This window comes from Aythya ferina, assembly GCF_964211825.1.
Source record: "Aythya ferina genome assembly, chromosome: 3".
NCBI lineage: Eukaryota > Metazoa > Chordata > Aves > Anseriformes > Anatidae > Aythya > Aythya ferina.
The window spans coordinates 80789141-80809585 of NC_140298.1; the positions used below are offsets into that span (position 1 = coordinate 80789141).

General features: G+C 36.5%; 1 protein-coding gene across 11 annotated transcripts in view; it reads left to right on the forward strand.

The window, feature by feature from the left end:
* LAMA2 (laminin subunit alpha 2) overlaps nucleotides 1–20445 on the forward strand; it is a 376777-nt gene that overhangs the window by 273616 nt on the left and 82716 nt on the right. For all 11 annotated transcript variants that reach the window (XM_084516212.1, XM_084516216.1, XM_084516217.1 and 8 more), the window contains 4 exons: nucleotides 8933–9075; nucleotides 9599–9697; nucleotides 15603–15714; nucleotides 18684–18846. In XM_084516212.1, the coding sequence (XP_084372338.1) occupies nucleotides 8933–9075; nucleotides 9599–9697; nucleotides 15603–15714; nucleotides 18684–18846 (517 nt within the window). The remainder of the gene's footprint in view (nucleotides 1–8932; nucleotides 9076–9598; nucleotides 9698–15602; nucleotides 15715–18683; nucleotides 18847–20445) is intronic.

Consider the following 20445-nt stretch of genomic DNA (forward strand, 5'->3'; position numbering starts at 1 on the left):
GTATATACCTTTCAAGGCATATACCATATCATAAAATGATATCTTTTTTCTTTTTTTTTTTTTTTTCAACAGAAAGCAGTCAGTCTTTACCTAAATACCCAGAGATTTGAGAGGTCCACATTTCTCTTAATATTAAAATCAACTAGTAAACTAGTACAGCTCAGCTCAAGCAAATTGCAAACAATTTACAAATTGGAAAAACAGAAAGAAAAACAACAACAACAACAAAAAACAAGAAGTGCTAAAAAATAGCTGAAGGTATCACGTCACTCAAGAGTTAAATGTGTGGCTTTTTTGAGTGGATACTCAAAAAAGTGGATACTCAAAAAAGCCACACATTTAACTCTTGAGCAAGAAGACAGGAAGACTTTGAGTCTGGGGCTACAGAGCACAGAACATGTTTTCACTTAACTTAATGGTTGTGATCAGCTCTCCCATAGTGATTGGGTCTGAGCAGAACTAGGCTTCTAAATGGGTCTACCAAATTTAGTGCTCACATTAGTCCCGATTCAGAGGTACAACTCTTCTTTGAAAATGAATAGAGAAATTACTGGGAATATCTACGTTTACACTTTTCCATATTATTAGTAATATAGAAAGCATCAGTTCGTTGATGAAAAGCTTAGAGTACTTAAGGAAAAAAACTTCCAGGGTCCTTCAGTGTGATGCAGTTTAGGACTTAATACTGAACTATCATATATCTTTATTTCAAACTACAGCAAAATGAATGCAAATAGAGTAAGTAGCTACTTTCCTGAAATAACTACACTTTCAATTCTATTTCATGGCTTATTTGTCAAGAAGTGTAATCATGAGTTAAGTCCATAGCTGTCACAGCTACAACACTTTAAGAGAAGGAAACTGTTTTCTGCAGTGGTATCTAAATGAAAATTACTTAACTTTTTCAGCATCCTGAATATCTGTTAGAGTAATACCAGGACTAGCAAACGTTTTCAGCCTTAGGCACTCCTCAGTTTGTGTTTTGTTGGTTATTGACCTTATCAGCATTCTTAAAACAGACTTTTGGATATCCAGGGTTGTGGAGTTCTTCATTGTACAAAACAGCTTAAGTGCAAGTTTTCATTTATAGTGGTTTTCCAGTTTGTTAATCAGACTGTTTCATTGTGTGGATAATATGGTTAAAAATCTCACTATGAATGGGAAAAGCTGTGTGCGGGCAAATCCAATTTTCCACCTTTGTGCTTTAAAAGCTGTGTCCTGTTATAATTTCAGATTTAACTGCAACATAATCATGTGGTGGTGTTAAAATGTATCTGCACTACCTGTAGCAGCCTTTTTACTTCAACTAGATAACTGATTTTCATCTGAAAAACAATCCTTTGGATTGTTGGCAATAACCAACAAACAATCCTTTGGATTGTTTTTCACAGCAAAAAACAAGTCATTGTGCTATAGAGAGCCATTAGAAACAGAATCGCAGAATGGTTTGGGTTGGATGAGACCTTAAAGACCATCAAGTGCCAACCCTCCTGCCATGGGCAGGGACACCTCCCACCAGATCATGTTGCCCAAAAGCCCCATCCAACCTGGCCTTGAACACTTCTAGGGATGGGGCACCCACAGCTTCTCTGGGCAACCTCTTCCAGGGTTTCATTACATCTTTTGAGGAAACACTGAAATTTTCCTACATTACTTGCATAACATTTCTTTGTTCCAATCTGAATTTAATGCAACTGAAGATTAGATCTTGTATAAAACATATTTTTACTTTTATGTATCAACCACTTCCAAAATACTCAGTAAATTATTTTCTGACTAGCTTCAGTTGTAATGAAACCTAAATGGTAATAATAATAGTGATTAAGTAATTTAATGTGCAGAAAATTAATGCCATATGTAGAATCCTGTTTGCATTCCATATTTCAAATGAACTGTAAGCATGTATCTACTTGTGCTCATTTGCAGAGTTTCATTTCAAATACTGGTGCGATTGCTTTGTAGCTGTCACAAGTGCAAAGAGCCCCAAGTTAGGTAGCAAAATGGTCTAGCTTAATGAAAATACATACAAATACAATCATCAATTTTTGAATAAATGTAGTTGTAAGTAATACAAAACATAGTGTGGTTAAGCTGTATAATGTTATGTTTAATATTTAGGAAAGTGGAAACTGATTTTTGAATATTTAGCGTAGAACAAGCGTTTGAATAATGAATTTTTGGCAAATTCTATCAAAGGTCATACTACACAAAATTATATAAAAGCTAAGGAATGCATATTTAAATCCAATTAGAGGGAGAATTTATGCACAATGTTGTAATCTATTATTGTTTAAATATAACATTTAAATTTCCATATATCCCTTATCATAAGTATTCTAAAGGTTTTAGTGCAAAAATTTGCAGTGAAAAGACATAAAAAGACTCAAAGGAGCCAGAATGTTCATTAAAATCTTCTATTTTTGATATAGCTGAAAATCTGAATTACTAAGTTCTTGCTGTTTTTTCTTAACTTGTCATTTTTCAGTTGCTCAGTGCATACAATTTTTCAATACTGTTTTATAACAGTTATATTTTAGAAAACTACAGGTAGAATGGAAAGATAATATATCTTTTAAAAGCCACTGTACAAAGGGGAAGAATTGTTTACTGCTAAATAACAATGGAAAGATAATTATAGGTGAATGGCACAGGCAGAATTTACTGTCCATTATATTTGTAGAACAAAACAGTGTTGTTTTCTCTTATGTGCAATTATAGGATAGAAAGTGATATCCAAAAGGGAGACTTTATTTTAAGAGGTTATGCAAGGGTTTGAGTGGTCTGCTATACATCATAAAAATCCTAAATTTTTGCATTAGTATGGTTAATAACTGGATTATTTCTCCAGCTAAAGTAACCAGATCATCATGTACTCATAATATTCTGCTGATGAAGTCTTCCTTGTAATTTTTGGTCTAAAGTAATCCACTTCTTAGACCTGGTTTCTCTTCTGTATTGAAACAGTCAGTAGTCAATAGAAAAATTAGTAATGGTTGCAAGCTGATTTTAATAATACTGGCAACATCCTTGCTTAATTTCAAATATGACAGAAGTTCTCCCAAATCTTCTCTAACACTTACAGATTTTGATTTTTATCTGTAAGTACAAATGAACTGTCTTCTAAGCAATTGGTGCCAGCTTATGCATCACTGTCATATTTACTGTAATAAATATACCTCAGTGTTCATTCCGATGAAAGTTATCAACAAGCAATTGCTGACTGCCCTATACTCACCACAGGACTGAAGACATTAGTTTTCTTACTTAAGCCCAACAGTTCCAATCTAGAACGCAGGTGAGTTGTATGATGAACAGGGTGTATGTATGATACCTCAGTTCATCTACATACCTAGTATGTTCAGGGAGGCTGAGATCACTGAGCCATGTTTTGCATATGCATACCAGAATTATGTAAACAAGCCAAAGCACTCAGTGCTTTTTCTTTACCCTTTCCAGAGAGCTTTGACCTTAGCCAGATAAAGTGGAAAGGAGCTATAAAGGGGGCTGGATGAAACCTGTAGCAATTGTGCATTTTCTTATATTAGTACTTCTCTGGTGTGTTTTTTGTTATACCCTGTGACATTCCACTTCACTTCAGTTGTAGAGTGTAGTACATAAAATGAAGAACCATAGATTGCAGTGTTGTCAGAACAATGACTGTGCTTGCTACTGTGCAGTGTTCAGGGGAAAAAAAAAAAAAATCATAGTGAGAACTTCAAGGCTTTATTGTTAAACATATGGCAAGTCAGTACTCACCTTCTGAATGCTTTCAGGGCACTAGTTGTAACTACAATGGGGACTTACAGAAAACTTTGGCTTCGATATTTTGAGCTCAGTTGCAACACAAAGCAGAACCGTTCCTTAGATGCTTCTGTCATAATTTTTTTGTCAAGAAAGAAAAAAAAAAAAAAAGAAAAGAAAAGAAAAGCATTCAGTTTGCTTCTGCTATATGAAATTAAAGAGGAACAGCAATCAATCATGACCTAGTGAGATCAAGCAGTTATTTAATTGTTAGGAATTTTTCCTTAATTCAGTCTTGTGAAAAAAAAAAAAAATTGGACCTTCAGTCATGCTGCAGTCAACAAACCTACATCTTTAAAAAATTTAATCTTCATTATTGGAATAAGGAGAAAATTACACAACCAGACAAAGATGGACGAGATTCTTTTTATACCAGGTCTCAGACACTTAACTATAGTACTTCAAGTAGACTGGTACTTGCAAGGAGAGGGAGTTTTTCCCAGCTGCACCCAGGATAAAGAGAGAGCTTCTAGTCACTGGTCCTCACAGAAACAATATTTTCCTTCTAACATAGGCAATAGCTACATGATCACAGTTCTCCCAAATTCAGCATTAGGCAGAGATGCTGTCTTTGTCAGAGGCACATCCTGAAGAATCTGTGAAAATGAGTATGTCCTAGCTCCCACACAGTCCTCAATTCAGCAGGAGCTAGGAGCTTCTTATTTCAAGCCTTCACAGAGTGATCTGGAAAGGATAATGTATGTAACACCAGATCTATGAAGCATTGGCCTAGCTTCTGCTCTGTTGTGTGTCTAACAGGATCTGTGAGCCCACATGGCACAGAGGTAAGTCTTAAACTTCCCATTGCACTCACAACAGTTCCGTTGTCTGCGTGAGCTCAGTAAAGGACTGACACCCCTACTTGACATGGAAGCTGATAAGATATCAGTTGTCCCCCCTCCCCCCCCCTTTTTTCTTTATTATTATTTGGTGTTTTATTCTTCTTGTTTTGTTTTCATTTAGTTTTGGTTTTGATACGTGAGTTCCGGTTGAGTTTAGACCCACATCCCAATGTCTTTTGCCGTTCTCAAGCACTATATAAACCTAACTAGTACTGGTCCATATCAGAACCAGCAAATGTGGCTTTATAAACAACAAAGGTTTGAAATAAACCTGAGGCAGAACTTTAGACCCTGATCTGGAGCTGAATTTGCCTAGATTTTGGAGTGAAGATACATTGATCATGCAATCCCCCTGAAACCAGCAGCAATATCAATGAAGCCAGAACCTTTAACTGCCTACTAGTGCAGTTAATAGGGCAGTTACCCCCTACTAGGGTTTTTGGGGGCTGTTGTTTGTTAACCCCAGTAGACATCTAAGCTCTACCCAGCAGCTCCCCCGCTCTTCCCCCCCCCTCCACCCCAGTGTGATAGGGAAGAGAATTGGATGGGTAAAACCAAGAAAACACATGGGCTCAGACAGTTTAATAGGTTAGTTTAATAGGCCAAGCAAAACTGCTTGTGCAAGCAGACCAAAGTGAGGAATCCATTTCTAATCAGCATGCAGGTGTTCAGCCATTCCCAGGAAGGCAGGGCTTCATTATACATGACTGTTACTTGGGAAGACAAACAGCATAACTCCAAATGTCTCCCCCTTCTTCCTTCTTTCCTTCAGCTTTTATTGCTGAGCACAATGACACCTGATAAGAAATAACCAGCTGGGGTCAGCTGTTCTGCCTGTGTTTTCCTCCCCAGTTCTTGCCCACCCCTAGCCTCCTTGCTGGGGGGCAGTGAGAGAAACAGAGAAGGACTTGATGCTGTGCAAGCACTGCTCAGCAACAGTTAAAACATGGACATATTGCCAACACTGTTTTGGTCACAAATCCAAAATGCACTACCATGAGATGCCGCAGAGAATACTGCCACTCTGACCCAGCCAAAAAGGAGTACAGGGATGGAAGGAAGGTTTTTTATTATTTAGTTTTAGACTAGTGCCAAAATGGAAAAAAAAATATATAGGGTAATGGCCAAAAGCTTAATGAGACTAATGAGCGTTCAGTGCTTGTGATGCAACAGGAAACTAACAATGAAGCATCAATAGCTATCATAAGTTCAACCTCACATCAGAGATTTCAGGGTTTCCCTTACATCCTGGAATCATATAATGGTTTTGGTTGGAAGGGACCTTAAAAGACCATCCAGTTCCACCCCCTTGCCATGGGCAGGGACACCTCCCACCAGGCTAGGTTGACCAAAGCCTCATCTAACCTGGCCTTGAATACTTCCAGGGATGGGGCATCCACAGCTTCTCTGGGAAACCTGTTCCAGTGCCTCACCATCCTCTGAGTAAAGAATTTCCTCCTAATGTCTAACCTAAATCTACGGTCTTTTAGTTTATAGCCATTATGTCTTGTCCTATCACTACACTCAGCATGTCTTCATAAGGGAGGTGCTCCAGCCCTCTGATCAGCTTCATGGCCCTCCTCTGGAATTATTCTAATATGTGCATGTCCGTCTTGTGCCGGGGGCCCCAGAACTGAACACAGTACTCCAGGTGGGGTCTCACAAGAGCAGAGCAGAGGGGGGGAATCACCTCACTGGACATGCTTCTTTTGGCGCAGCCAAAAAGAACACAGGTACAGTTGGCTTTCTGGGCTGCAAGCACACATAAAAATAACCTAGTCATTATGCAGATGCAGTGCGTATCTTATGCACTTTAACAATAATAAATGTATTAAAGAAAAATCCTGTTAGATAATCACCCTACCGGAGGAACATATTGTGGCTCTATCACTTAATTCCTTTATTGAACATTATCTTCTCCTTGTAAGATGGAATAAGTCCATAAAATTGCAGTGTCTCTTACTATTCGATCAATTATTTCTTTAAATAACATTTCTTTAGCGTGCAAACTTTGGAGATGCTTCTCACAAGAGGTAAGACAGAATCCTTTACAGGGCTTCCTGTGCATGGGAAAGTGTGGTGAAAATGGAAAACGCAATAATATCCATTATTTGCTTGCTGCAATGTTGTAATATTGACTGCATGATTTGCCTCTTACATGCTTGCAGTGTTGTAATGATCTAAATTTAGTGCTGCATTACTTAATATTAGATACAAATTTATCCTGACAGTTTTATAGATAAAAAACACAGAAAAATTTAGTCTCATAAAATATAATCATGCTCTTGAATTATTTGCCATAGCTCCAGTTCATTTCAGACTGTGTACTGGTGTAGCTTAGTCCTGTCTCATATACTCAGCTGTGGTCCTTGCTTGATATAGCTCCTCTCTTCTACCTGTTTATTTATACTGAATGTTCACAGCACACTTACCAGTTTACTCATTGAGAATACTGCATATCTTCATAAGCTTTCTTTTTTATTTTATTTATTGGTGTGAATTGAGTTTGTCCTTAACACATAACAATTTTTTAGCATTTCATTACCATCTGCTTGGACAATTTTTAGGATAAATAGATTTACTTTGTTTAATAAGTGAAAAGCAATGCATCAGAATAATTTAAAAAAAAAAAAAAAAAAAAAAAAAAAAAAAGGCAAAAAAACCTCTTCCGCTCTAAGATCACTTTTTTTTTGCATTCTGCAAAATGGTTATCATGTTACCTACCTCCTTGGCCAGCTACAGAAGAGATGTTCATCATATAAAGCAGTCAGTTTGCTATAAAATTTGCATTTCCTCTGGTTCTCTGGAACTTCTAAAAACAAACAAGAGCTGGGGTGGCATTTATTTATTTATTTCCTGTAGAAACATATAAAGTGGAATGTATCATGCCCACACTTAATGACTACAGAGAAGTTCCAGTTCAGATTATGTAACAAAATACTGAGAAATAGGAGGAAGAGGTCTGCAAATGAAAGCAATGAAAGTGCAAAAGGAAGCCTTAAAATAACAGTATCTAATGTTCTGCACCCACTTTTTACTGTAGTAATCCAGCATATATCTTGTCTCCTTTTTAATCATCACGTGAGTTTCATGGTGTAATAAACTAGTATTCTTTATTCTTCCTTACTCTGTATCTCACTCAGATTTTCACTATATTGAACAGCCAACCTACAGAATAAGAAACAGATAATTGTGACTGAAAACTTTAAAGAACAGAAAAGAATTAATATACATGAACAATAGAATTCAGGGGAAAAAAGCACTTCCCTGTTGAAAATTACTTACCATCTTCTGCAAATAAATACATGTTGTTTGGTGGTTTTTTTTTAGCCATTGAGCTGCCTAGCAGCATTGAGAGAAATAATTACATACTTGTAAAATTTTAGGTACAACCCTCCATGTCTCTTAACATCACCAGAGAATTTGTTGTTTCACAGTTCACTCTACCTCCTGAGATGTTGCTTTGCTTTGCCAGTCATATGTAGCATCTTTATGCATGGAAACAGGAAGTCATTCCCACAACTGCTTTCTAAAGGATGAAGAATTTTCCTCTTTGTAGCATAAACTGTACAAGACTTTGAGTTATGAGAATATCTTGTGTTAACAGAAATCAAGGGGGGGATGCAAACTCCTTTTGGCATACATAGCACAAACCAGTATTTTTCATGCTAAAGAGTATTTTCAAGGAAGAGTATTTTCAAGGAAACTTACATGAAAAATATAAGCTGGTTAGTGAAAGGAGGTAGGGAAAAACATTTCTTAAAAGAAAACTATCAGTATTTTTACCTTGACTCTTTCTACTGTCTGCATTACAAGTTAAGCATGCTTGGCCATGCTGTTATTGACTGTAAAGTATGCAAATTGTAAGATTTCTAGAGTTCTTCTTATGTTCAAATCCATAAATGTACTGTAGATTTTAAAGTGCTCCTAGATTTTCCAAATTACCTGTCCACCTTTCTCAGACTTCCTCCAAATTGCTTGTCTAATGTATGATTTTATATGGGCTAGTCTGTAATGGGCAACATTAATTTTTTCCTCTTTTTATGAGGTAAGCTTACCAGTTTTGCTCTTTTTGTTTTATATTTTACTGTCCATTACCAAATCCCAAGCAATAACTTCTTTCCCAGCTGCTGTCTCTACTTCCTATCACACTGTGCTTTTGGGGTACATTATCTGAAATGAGCATTACCTTTCAAACAATTTTAGGTTATTCCATAAAATATTTCTAACTCAAACATATATCTTAAACGTTTATCAGAAATAAATCAGCTTTGCTGTTCTTCCCCCAGCTTGCAATGATGAATGTACAGGACTCCTTCTCAGTGACCTGGATCAGCTAAACCAGATGATCATGAGTGTTAACCTGAGTGGTCCACTGCCTGCTCCATATAAATTGTTGTATGGTTTTGAGAACACGACACAGGAATTAAAGGTAGGTATACATAAGCAAAGATCATGTATTCACATACAATCATGCTCCAGTATAACTGTATTTATCTGTCCAAAAATACAGCCATAAGTGTAGAGAATTGAGAGAAGAATAATTTAAGATTTAATTATTTCAAACTTGTTCTAATTAGTAAATAGCTATTACAATTATTTATTTTGGCTTATTTTAATATGTAAATCTTGCAGCAATAATTCATTTGTGTACACGTATGTAAGCAATTATGCTGTAGGCACATAAAAAGTGATGTTTCATACACATAAAATAGTGTTCATGCTAGTTGTCCAGAGAGCAGATACACATTTTATATGTGATATGTTGCCTAATTTTTGGCTTTCCACTAAGATATGTAAAGCTGTCAAGAGTCCTGAGGAAAATACATTGGATGGATATGACAAAAGGGAATTGCATACAGTAACAAAAAGGAAATTTTTCCTGTTTCTTCTCTACAATAGTTGGAAGCACTGAGATACGGATTTTTACTTTCACTCTCCTCTTCCCCCAACAGCATTTGCTTTCACCTCAGCGTGCTCCAGAGAGACTTCTTCAGCTAGCACAGGAAAATCTGGATACCTTGGTGACAGAAATGGATGAACTACTGACAAGAGTAAGTCTGTGATCACGTTGGGGTCTATGGGCTTGGTTAAAACTGTATAATGATGGAAATATCCTGAATATGAATTAAACATGAATGAATAGATGAATTATAAGATGCAGTTTCAGTATTTGAAATGGCAGCAAGTCCTCTAATAACATATTTTTTGTGGGCCAATACATTGAGATATATTTTCTGTAAAACTTTATAATGTAGGTAAGAGCTCATACAGAGCACCAAAGAATGATCTTATTTGGAAAATCTGAGACTAAAGGAAATAGAGGTCTTGATACAGCATTCATTAGCTTTCTCTTAACATCAGCTAGAGGTTATATTACAAACCCAACAGTAACCAAGCCATGTGATTACCACACAGTTGCTCACATGGCTGGAGTCCTTCTTTGACTGGCTAAGACTTTTGGAAAGCAGGCTCCCTGATTCCCTTCTTTTTCTTCTGAATGTTAATATGGTCTCTCATATGGCTATCTGCTTTCTGCATCAACAACATCATCTCCTCATACTCTGTTTCAAATATTCTGAGTCTGACTGTATCAAGATAGTTCTCATTCTGTTTCTCTTGCAAGATGGTCTTTTACAGTACAGGTAAACTAGCTTCACTCAGTTACTTATTGCCCAGCCAACTCAAGCCCATTGTAGGAATAGTTTTCATGTTTGGAGTCTTGTTTTCCACTTTTCTTGTTTTCCATTTTTAGGTTATCTTCTGTGCTGTCTGGTTTCTTCAGGAGCTGTAGAGGAAATGGTAGCCTAGGTTGATGCACTAATTTTAAGGAAATTTTATAGCAAGCTAGTGAATGTCTCTGGTTTAGCAAATAACTTGTCATTAAGAGTCAACGAATGAAGTAATTCAAATGAGAATAATATTTAAAGGGAGAATTCAAATATTGCAGTGTGTGTTTATTGTGCATTATATAATTCATTTATGAAGAAAGCGATAGGTTTTTGGATTTCAATCGATGTGCGATTTACTCTTTTTATTATGAAAGTTTTATTTCAATATAGACCTTTATTTGGTCAGAAAGACATCGTCTAAGAAAATAATATAAATTGCGCCACCTAGTGGACAAAAAGTAGGGCAATGGACCAGCCACGATAAAAACACAGCTGTCCCAAAGGCATTAATGTAACAGACTAGCAAAACTCATGTTCATAAGTAGGTGCTTCCCTGCATTAAAATAATGAAACAAGCAAAACACTGATTACTGTATACACCTGAGACAATTTACCTATCCCCCCTGTAGTTTTAGCATCCTGTCTTAAAATTGTTCATGCCTTGCAGAACCAAAATTCTCAAAGAAATTGGTTTGTTTATGTGCATTATATTCAATTTTGAAGAACTCCATGAAACCTTGAGAGGATAAGAAAACATCTGTATTGTATGCATATATGCACGTTCATATGTGTATGTATACATACCTCCACACACATATATGCATACGAGTGTATGTATGTGAGCATAAAGAAAGATTGCTAAATCAAGGCAGGTTTTTAACTCATGACAGCCCTACAGACAGGGAAAATTATATTTCTTGTATTAATTATTAAGATTATTAGTTATTAATTAATTATTAAGATTTTTCAATCTTAAGCTAATAATTTTTTCCTTCGCACAGTTGTTCTTTTTAATATCCTTTTCCAATTACCACCTGCACCCCCTGCCCAATACAATGAAAATTAAATAAATTTCAATCCTGCATGGAGAATACCTAAAATATGTTGCAAATTCTGATTTTCTATGGACTAGTCTTAAAAGGGAAAACATTCAGAATGTGATCTTAGGGAGTTTAGCATGGTAGACAGATTAACACCACTTCCATTTCTGCAGTTTTCCCTTGTTGTAACTAGTAAGTTGGCTTATGATTTCCATTTTTCATATGGAGAATACATGTAGTTAATTCGACTGGACTTTGGTTTTTATTTTGAGGACTATCACATGGTGCTAAGTCCTACACTTATCTTTCGATATTTGTAAATAGGATCAATGTACCAAAAAGAAGAGTGGATCCTGATGTAGCACATTGAAGTCTCATTTTTATGTGAAGATATAGCTGAATACTATGTAACGGCTAGTATGACTATAACTAGCAAACTTTCTGCACAAATCTCACTAGAGGCTCACTAGACTTTTCCAAGTGAAACCAGTAGTGATAAGGATAAAGGCTGATGAAGATTAGTGAAGACACTTTTTACCATGAGGAAAAATTTCTACACATTTTAAGACAAAATGTAGAAGACAACAGTATTTTCTCACTACAAAACTTTTCAACAAGTCATCTCTTCCATTGGTGCAGCTTTTTTATTTTTCCTCATCATATTCTTTGTTTCATTCACTGCCAAATTGTACTACGTATTCTCTACAAGAAGATCCTCTTCTCTTGCTCTTAAACTGATTACATTCTTACATACTTGCATATGCATTTCTACATCTACCACCTGAGGTAGACGTCAGATTTTTCACATCCTATTAGCTCACTACTTTAGTCAAATACACCTTCTAATGGGGTACCTTCAGAGACTTCAGGAAAGTCAGGGATCAGAATCACTTCCTTTTAATTGAAATACTTCTTTTGACTGTAAACTTCTTCATTTCTCCTATACCGTTGAATTCCTTGAGCTCATAAATTTGTGGAAGTAGCTGGCAATAGTTAGAAGCATTTAGAAGGTGATTCAAGACCTTCTATCTATACAGAGAGTTCTGAGTTTGCCCTCCTTTTGTGGTCTGCGGCAATGTGGTCTCATCTAGTTGTTTTACCAGATTTCCATGATGGAGATCTCTGTTATGCCAACAGGTCTCACTTGTGTCCATACTTCTCAAAAATTCATTCCAAACCTTGCTCTGGACTCAGTCTTTGTGACTTTTATTCCTCCCCCAGAAAAAGATTGTTGTGCGTCTTTAAACTTAGTAGCTGAATTCTGACTTTATGGAAATGATGAACTGTAGTAAACTGAATATGTAGCGAATGAGTAGGACTTTATTAACAAATGGAAACATTTAATTATCCATAGAATGGCTAGGTACAATGTGAAAGATACTTGCCATTTAACTTGGTTTATGGAGTTAATGCTAGACCAGAAAATGAAGTGAAAGGTTATTTTTCAGCAAAGCAAATTATGGCTAAATACAGAAAGCAGACAGTAGGACTGGATGGGATTTAAGTACTAAAGAGAACTGTCACAGAGAGAAAATGGAAACAGTTTGATGGCAGATTAATGTGTATGAAAATTTAGTGCCTGCCATTCAGTCATAAATATTGAAAGCTTAAAGTGCCCAATTGGAATTAATACGAATGTGGAAAAAGTAATCAAAAATGAGAAAAGTCTATGTAAGTTATAGAACACCATTTGTAGTAAAGTACTTAGAAATATTGTAGAATATAATACAAGTGACTGGGAAAATTCTAAGAAAATATAAGACAAAGAATAAAAGGCTCATTGTGGAGGATGGGACAATAAATAATAAGGTAGTTCTCAATTACATGAAGAATGAAATGACATCAGAGATGCAAAGCTGGATTAAAGCAGTGGTCCATCAAGACCATTCTGTATTTTTGCCTTTTTCCTATCCCAATTACCTTTACTACTCACTTTGACAATATTTCAGCTCTGTATCCAGACAGATAAAGGAGTTTTGTAATTCTTAGCAGAAGTGACCAATAACGTGATCCAAGCTGTATAACTATGGAAAGCCATGTTTTTCAACTGACACATGGATAAAAATACAACCATCTTCCCCCCGTCTAATACAGGTTGCTAGTTCTTCCTCTGTCATTCTATTTACCTCAAACATTTTCATATAAATTATTCGCACAGTAACCACTCTGAAGTAGACCAAAATTGTAAGTGGTATGATAGTGCCGGGGATTTCATTTCAGGAACCCAGCTGTCCTGATGTATCTTGAGGGCTTCCATGTAGAAGCTAATCAGGCAATGTGTTAAATGTGATGCTATCTCTCTTTGACTGTTAATGAAATAGATTTCTGGTAACAGAAAATATTACCAGAACAAATGTTACCAGTACAGCTCAAGTGAGAGAATCACAGAATCACAGAATTTCTAGGTTGGAAGAGACCTCAAGATCATCGAGTCCAACCTCTGACCTAACGCTAACAGTCCCCACTAAACCATATCCCTAAGCTCTACATCTAAACGTCTTTTGAAGACTTCCAGGGATGGTGACTCCACCACTTCCCTGGGCAGCCTGTTCCAATGCCTAACAACCCTTTCAGTAAAGAAGTTCTTCCTAACATCCAGCCTAAAATTCCCCTGGCGCAACTCGTCCTGTCACCAAGCACGTGGGGGAATAGACCAACCCCCACCTCGCTACAGCCTCCCTTGAGGTACCTATAAAGAGCGATAAGGTCGCCCCTGAGCCTCCTCTTCTCCAGGCTGAACAAGCCCGGCTCCCTCAGCCACTCCTCACAGGACTTGTTCTCCAGGCCCCTCACCAGCTTCATCGCCCTTCTCTTGACCCGCTCAAGCACCTCGATGTCCTTCTTGTAGTGAGGGGCCCAAAACTGAACACAGTACTCGAGGTGCGGCCTCACCAGAGCTGCGTACAGGGGGATGTTCACCTCCCTAGCCCTGCTGGCCACACTGTTTCTTATGCAAGCCAGGATGCTGTTGGCCTTTTTGGCCACCTGAGCACACTGCTGGCTCATATTCAGCCGACTATCAACTATCACTCCCAGGTCCTTCTCTGCCTGGCAGCTCTCCAACCACTCATCTCCCAGCCTGTAGCTCTGCTTGGGGTTATTGCGCCCCAGGTGCAGGACCCGGCACTTGGCCTTGTTAAACTTCATGCAGTTGACCTCAGCCCATCGGTGCAGCCTATCCAGATCCTCCTGCAGAGCCTTCCTACCCTCAAGCAGATCAACATGAGAAGCTCATTTTGAATTATTAACCTCCTAGCCATTTCCCACAGACTGAAAAGGTCATAATGCTGTGCTTATAGGTATTTCTTGGGAGTACAATCTGGACAGTCAGAACCCAAACACTGGTGGATTGTTGTTGCTCATGCTGGTGGCTTGTTTTGTTCTATTTTTTGTTTGTTTGTTTGTTTTACTTTTGTTTGTTTGTTTGTTTATGATGCAGCTTGACAAGCTGTGTTGCTTAAAGTGGCTTCTGCATGATAAAAAATGGTTTGGTAAATAGGAATCTTGAGAGCTAAGTAGAAAGTATTAAGATGATTCCTTTCCTCAACATGTTTTCTGTTATGCAGCAGATGTCTGTCTTCATCTTGCTTCATGCTGCTTCTGTGATTCAATAAAATTATAAAGCCTTTATTTACACAAAGCTAAAATTTTACTGAGCACCCCAATATGTTATAAACAAACCACTTCAAGCATTAAAGCTGGACAAATCTACTTCACTTTTTTCCCCCTCTCTTTCTTGGTTTCATTAATGCATAGATTTTAAATTGTTCATGCTTGTTGGCATGGGTTGTCTCTTTGAGAGCACCTCAGGGGAAGAAGCAAGGAGGTCATGATATCTGCTGCACTTTGTCAATCGTAATATGCACAATTGTGAAATTACAGAAAGTATCTGCTGAAGAGTCTATTAAACGGTTCTGAACAATGTTTCTTTAAGCAAATTCAGTGAATTTAATCCTGTCTCTCTTTGTGTGCAGTTGCATACAACTAGAGTTTCTAAGAAACTAGAGTTTCTAAGAACCTAAAATAAAGCCTTCCAATTTCCTTTAGAAGGAAAAGGTAATAAAATTTAATTGTGTATTTGAACAGAACGTGTCATTTCTCATGCATCTGATCAATAATTCATTGATTGTCTTTTGCCTGAGGAAAGTTTTGAGCATAAATTCAGACAGTGCATACAGTTCTATATATTGCATAGCACAGCCTTGTCCTGTTTATTAATTATACTTTTCCTGAATTTGGTTCACTAGGCTACCAAGGTGACAGCAGATGGTGAGCAAACGAGGCAGGATGCTGAGAGGACTAATGACAGAGCAAAATCTCTTGGACAGTTCGTAAAAGGCATTCTCCAAGCTGCTGAAGGTACTGGAAAAAGAAAAATGTGCCCATTGTTTCTCAGGAAAACTGAATGATGGTGGAGAAGAGGGCCTGAAACACAGTGAGGAAGAGAGTTTGTCCACTGAGAAATGTCACATGATTGAAATGTTGCATTAAGAAGCAACAGTTTCTTATGAACACAGACAAGCAAAATATTGAGTATGTTCCTTCAGGATTTTCTCAGTTACTTGGGGAAAATTAGAATAAAGTGATTAACAGGGCTTTGCATTTGTTTATTTTCAAAGTTAAAAACATATATCAGTAAAAAGCTTGATGTAACTTCAGCACTTGGTACAGTAAGACTTCATCTTAATTCCTCAAAATGACTTCAAAGATGCATTACTACCTGCCATTAATGAACATCTGCTGCCTGGAAATTGTAAGTTACTACTATCCCTACCTAAGAAGTGGCATAGACCCAACTCTCTTCCACAAGGTGATTCTCGGCACTTACAAAAAACAGTAAAGACTTACAAGCAAAAGTATTGTAGATGGCTTTGAGAAGTAGAACCTAAATACTGCGTGACCTATTAAATTAGATAATGGTGGGTAAATATGAAAATGATTGGCAATCACAGTCAGTTGCTAAATATTATTATTATTTGAAAAATACTGATCTCTTCTTTCTTCAAAACTCCCAATACAGTTCTAAGTTCAGTAGAGATATGCTTCTTGCATATCTAGAGATATGCTTCTATGCAATCCATTTGGTTGAAAGGGGAAGCTTCCAATTCTGTCTAAGTACTATAAAATACATTTTATATTGCCTCTCATGTAACACATCCCAGTACATGCCCTGTAATTGAATCAACCAGCAGTTTAAGGTATCCCTATAATGTACAACTTTGACATGAAATAAATGTCAGAAAAGTGACATGAAAAAGTAAGCAAGTTTTCAACAAGGTTTTTAAATAAAATACCAGGTTCTTCATATTTCAGTACAAAGCTGAATTTGAGAAGTCGATGATGAATTCAGGACGACAAGGGCTAAATTTGTTTTTTTGCTGCACAGAGTTTTTGCCCAGTGTTTGAAACCCGTACAAAAGTTTCCTGAAGCAGGTTTAGCAATAGAAAGTATAGAGTTAGAAGATGTTGAGAGGTGAAACAAATGTATGCACTTAGAAGCAGACAAAGACTTTAAAATCAATGTGTTTGCCTAGTGGCCAAGTCAACATTTTAAGGATTGATTAAATATAGGATTCGATAGAGGATTTGAGCATAATGGCTGAAAGATACCTTCTGGGTTGCTGCATCCACTCCCTGGCTATCATAAACTTTCTAATATGCATCTTCAAAGTAGTTCCCACATATTCACCCTCTGAATAGAAGACAGTTTCAGAACTCTTTTGATAACTACAGACCTTCTAAAAACCTTATATCTAAAAATACTCATGTTTAGTTTATCATCGTGTGTTCTTCTGCCTTATTCTTTGGTGCAAATAGTTTTTTCTCTTCCTAGTGTTTCTCCTCTTTCCTCCACCTGCAACTATATTAATAGACAGGAACTGTATTCTCCTTCAGTCTATTTTTTTATCTTTGTTTTCAAAGAGCCTTAAGTCTTCTTAATTCTTCCTGTTCAAGATCATCATCTTTCAAAAACTGAGGATAAACTTTTGCTTTATTTTGGAGCCATTTCTAGATTATTTTAAAATTATTTTAAAACTTGTTTATGAGATGAGGAGGATGGGGGGGAAAGATAAAGCTCTGTATAAATTTTCCTGAAACTAATGAAGGCTGAAATAACATGTCCATTTTCTCTTTTGAGGTAAATACTCATGGAAGCTAAATTACTATTTATTTATTCCAGATTTTAAAAAGTGAATATATGCCTATTCCTGGCCAGAGGTAACTAAGTAATGATATGTAACATAATGCATTACAAGCAAGACATGATCCTTTTAACTGAACTATAGTCTTGTTTCAGTCCTCACTACCCCACATATAACCACTCTTTAAGATTCAAGTCCCAGTTCTCACCAGCAAATTGAAAACGTTTAATTAAAGTTTTCTTCTTCGTCATTTGCTCTAAACCTACACAATGTGTCCATGAAATAGTCATTTATTTGATTGTTGGAAGACAGCTTATGATTTCTTCAATTAAGGATTTAAGATATTTGGAAGTACACATGCAACCAGGAACTTATTTCAGAGAAATTAGTTACTGAGAAGCCCACTGCATATGGAAAGGGAGCAGTACTTTTTAACATTGCAGACATAACTGATTATCATAAATCACCTACTTGCTTCTGAAAGTCTATATTCTAATATCTTATAGTGTGCTATGGTAGAAAGATTTTAGTTGGTCCTTGACTATGATACCATGTGTACAGTTTTATCAGTTATGAATAATTTAGGTATTCCAAACACATATCTTACATTCTATCCTCATGTATTCCAGCCCTCCGACTCTTTTTGTTCATTTCTGTGTATCTGCTTCTAAACACGAGCTCTCAATCTGTGAGTGTCTTTCATTCTTCTTCTCTCCCTCTCCTTACCAAATTTCCCAATCGTTTATTCTTCCTAGGATTTCTAAATCTGAATGCTACAAATGAAATATTTTGAAGTACTTCAAAAGTAATTTGAAAACTAGTTTTCATTGCTTGTACAGCTTTCTCTTTATTTCTGAGAGCAATATCCCAAATTATTTACTGCTGTTTCGAAGGCTCAGTGCAAATTCTTTTTTTCAGGGGAAGGAAGATGGGAGCAATATATTTTATACTGGATATAAAGACTTCTTCATTGTAGTTATTGTGCTTAAAAGTGAGCTACAGTAAAGGTTTTGATGAGACATATAACATTTTCTCATTTGTTACTGATTAACTATCCTTTATATTTCACAGCAGGAATAACCAGTGCAAATTGCATTTGACTTGCTGATAAGAGTTGACATGCAGATACTTATAGGTTCTTTTTGCTTTCTAACCCCGTACATATATATTTTTTGCCCCCTGCAGCTGTAAGTGAAGATGCTATAAGACTAAATGAGACACTCAGAACCCCAGACAAGACCTTGGAGAAGAGTCTCCCAGAACTGCAGAGCGAGGCCGAAAGAATGGTCACAGAATTGAGAAGTAGAAACCTACATTTTCAAGAAAGAATAGCTCAAGATGAGTTAAAGTGAGTAGAGAGAGTCTTCAGCCTCCTGGTGATAATATCTGACTCTTGTAATTGTCATCCATTCCAACCAGGTGTTCAAGCTGGGTCTTTACAGTGAAGAAAAACAGTCTAATATTTCACATCTATTAGTTTAGCATTAGCGTTTTTGGAAATGCTTACGTGCGTGGAAACCAATCCCTAGGAAATTACTTTGCTCCACAGGTACCAGTAATGTTTCTAATCAAATTCTAAGCAATTTTTCTCAGTTTGTATTTAACTTCTACTTCAGACCTGGTAAAGGGTTTTAGTGCCAAGACACTTGTCTGGAAGCTTGTTATTTTTTCTGGAAAAAAAAAATAATAATTGTTCTAATAAAAATATAGTCTGTTTGCAAAGCTTGTCCAGTACCACAGACATTCAAAAGGATGCATTGTACAATACACAGAATAGTATGGATCAGGATATTCCAGCTTCCTGACAAGGTTCAGAAGCCCAGCATTTGGTTATTTAGGTATCTTTAAATATAATATATATATATATATGTGTGTGTGTTTATATAATTATTGCCAGCTTTTTATAAAGCACTTTGCAAAATGCTGAAAACTTATCTAATCTAGAAAAATACTTGGCTTTAAGTTAAAATTCTGGTAGTGTGTTCTGCATCAGTTAGTGCAGGTATATTCGTAGAGCTAGGCATTACTTAGCAGGCTATCCAAATGAATGTGGTCCACTGAAGTTGTGAAAAGTGTCTCAGAAAACTGGGATAAAAATTTTCAGAACTGAAAACATCAATTATCAGGTACATATATGTTATAGAGGAGTCATAAATAGAATACAATTTTAGTTAAGCATTCCAATCTGTATAAAATCAGATTTTCACTGCCAAACTTACACTTTGTAAAATGGATCTTTTTCTGAAAATCCTACCAGTACAGTATTTCTGCCATACTTCTGATAGTTCTACTTTCTGTTCTCTCGAGAAAGGATAAACTGAAAATGTGTTCTTCGCAGATATTTTATTGCTTTTTCTTCTGCTTCTGCTGAGTCTCTTATATTCTTTCTCTACAGAAATAAATCAGAAACAAGTAGGGCAGAGAAAAAATTAGCAAAAACTTTGAAAGTGATGCCTACAATTTTAAGGCAGGATGGGGGGGGATAATAATATATAATAATAATAATAATCAAATAAGGCAGTTATAGTCCTTGAATGCTACAGCCAACACAAAACTGTCAGGCTTGCTTAAAATCAGTCCAATAGCTAGAGAAGGAAATGCAGTGTGGTTTTTTGAGAGAGAGACATTCTCTCCCTCTAACCATTCTTCCTGAAGTACTCAAAGTGAGTATTTCCATTTCCTGATAAAGGAATATATTTTGTACTAAGAAATACATGAATATACTTACTGACTTAAAGTTGCATGGCAGTATCATAGGGATAGGATTACCTCTTTATAAGCAGTTGTTGAGATCCAAGGAATTTTGATAGTGAACTTTCAGGGCAAGTAGGAAAGATCACTAGATAATATTTTCTGAAACTCTTTTGAAAAGTACTGCCTCATAAAGAAACATGACTTAATACTGCTTAAATAACGTAGTAAGATAGGATGTGTTCTTTAAGGAAAT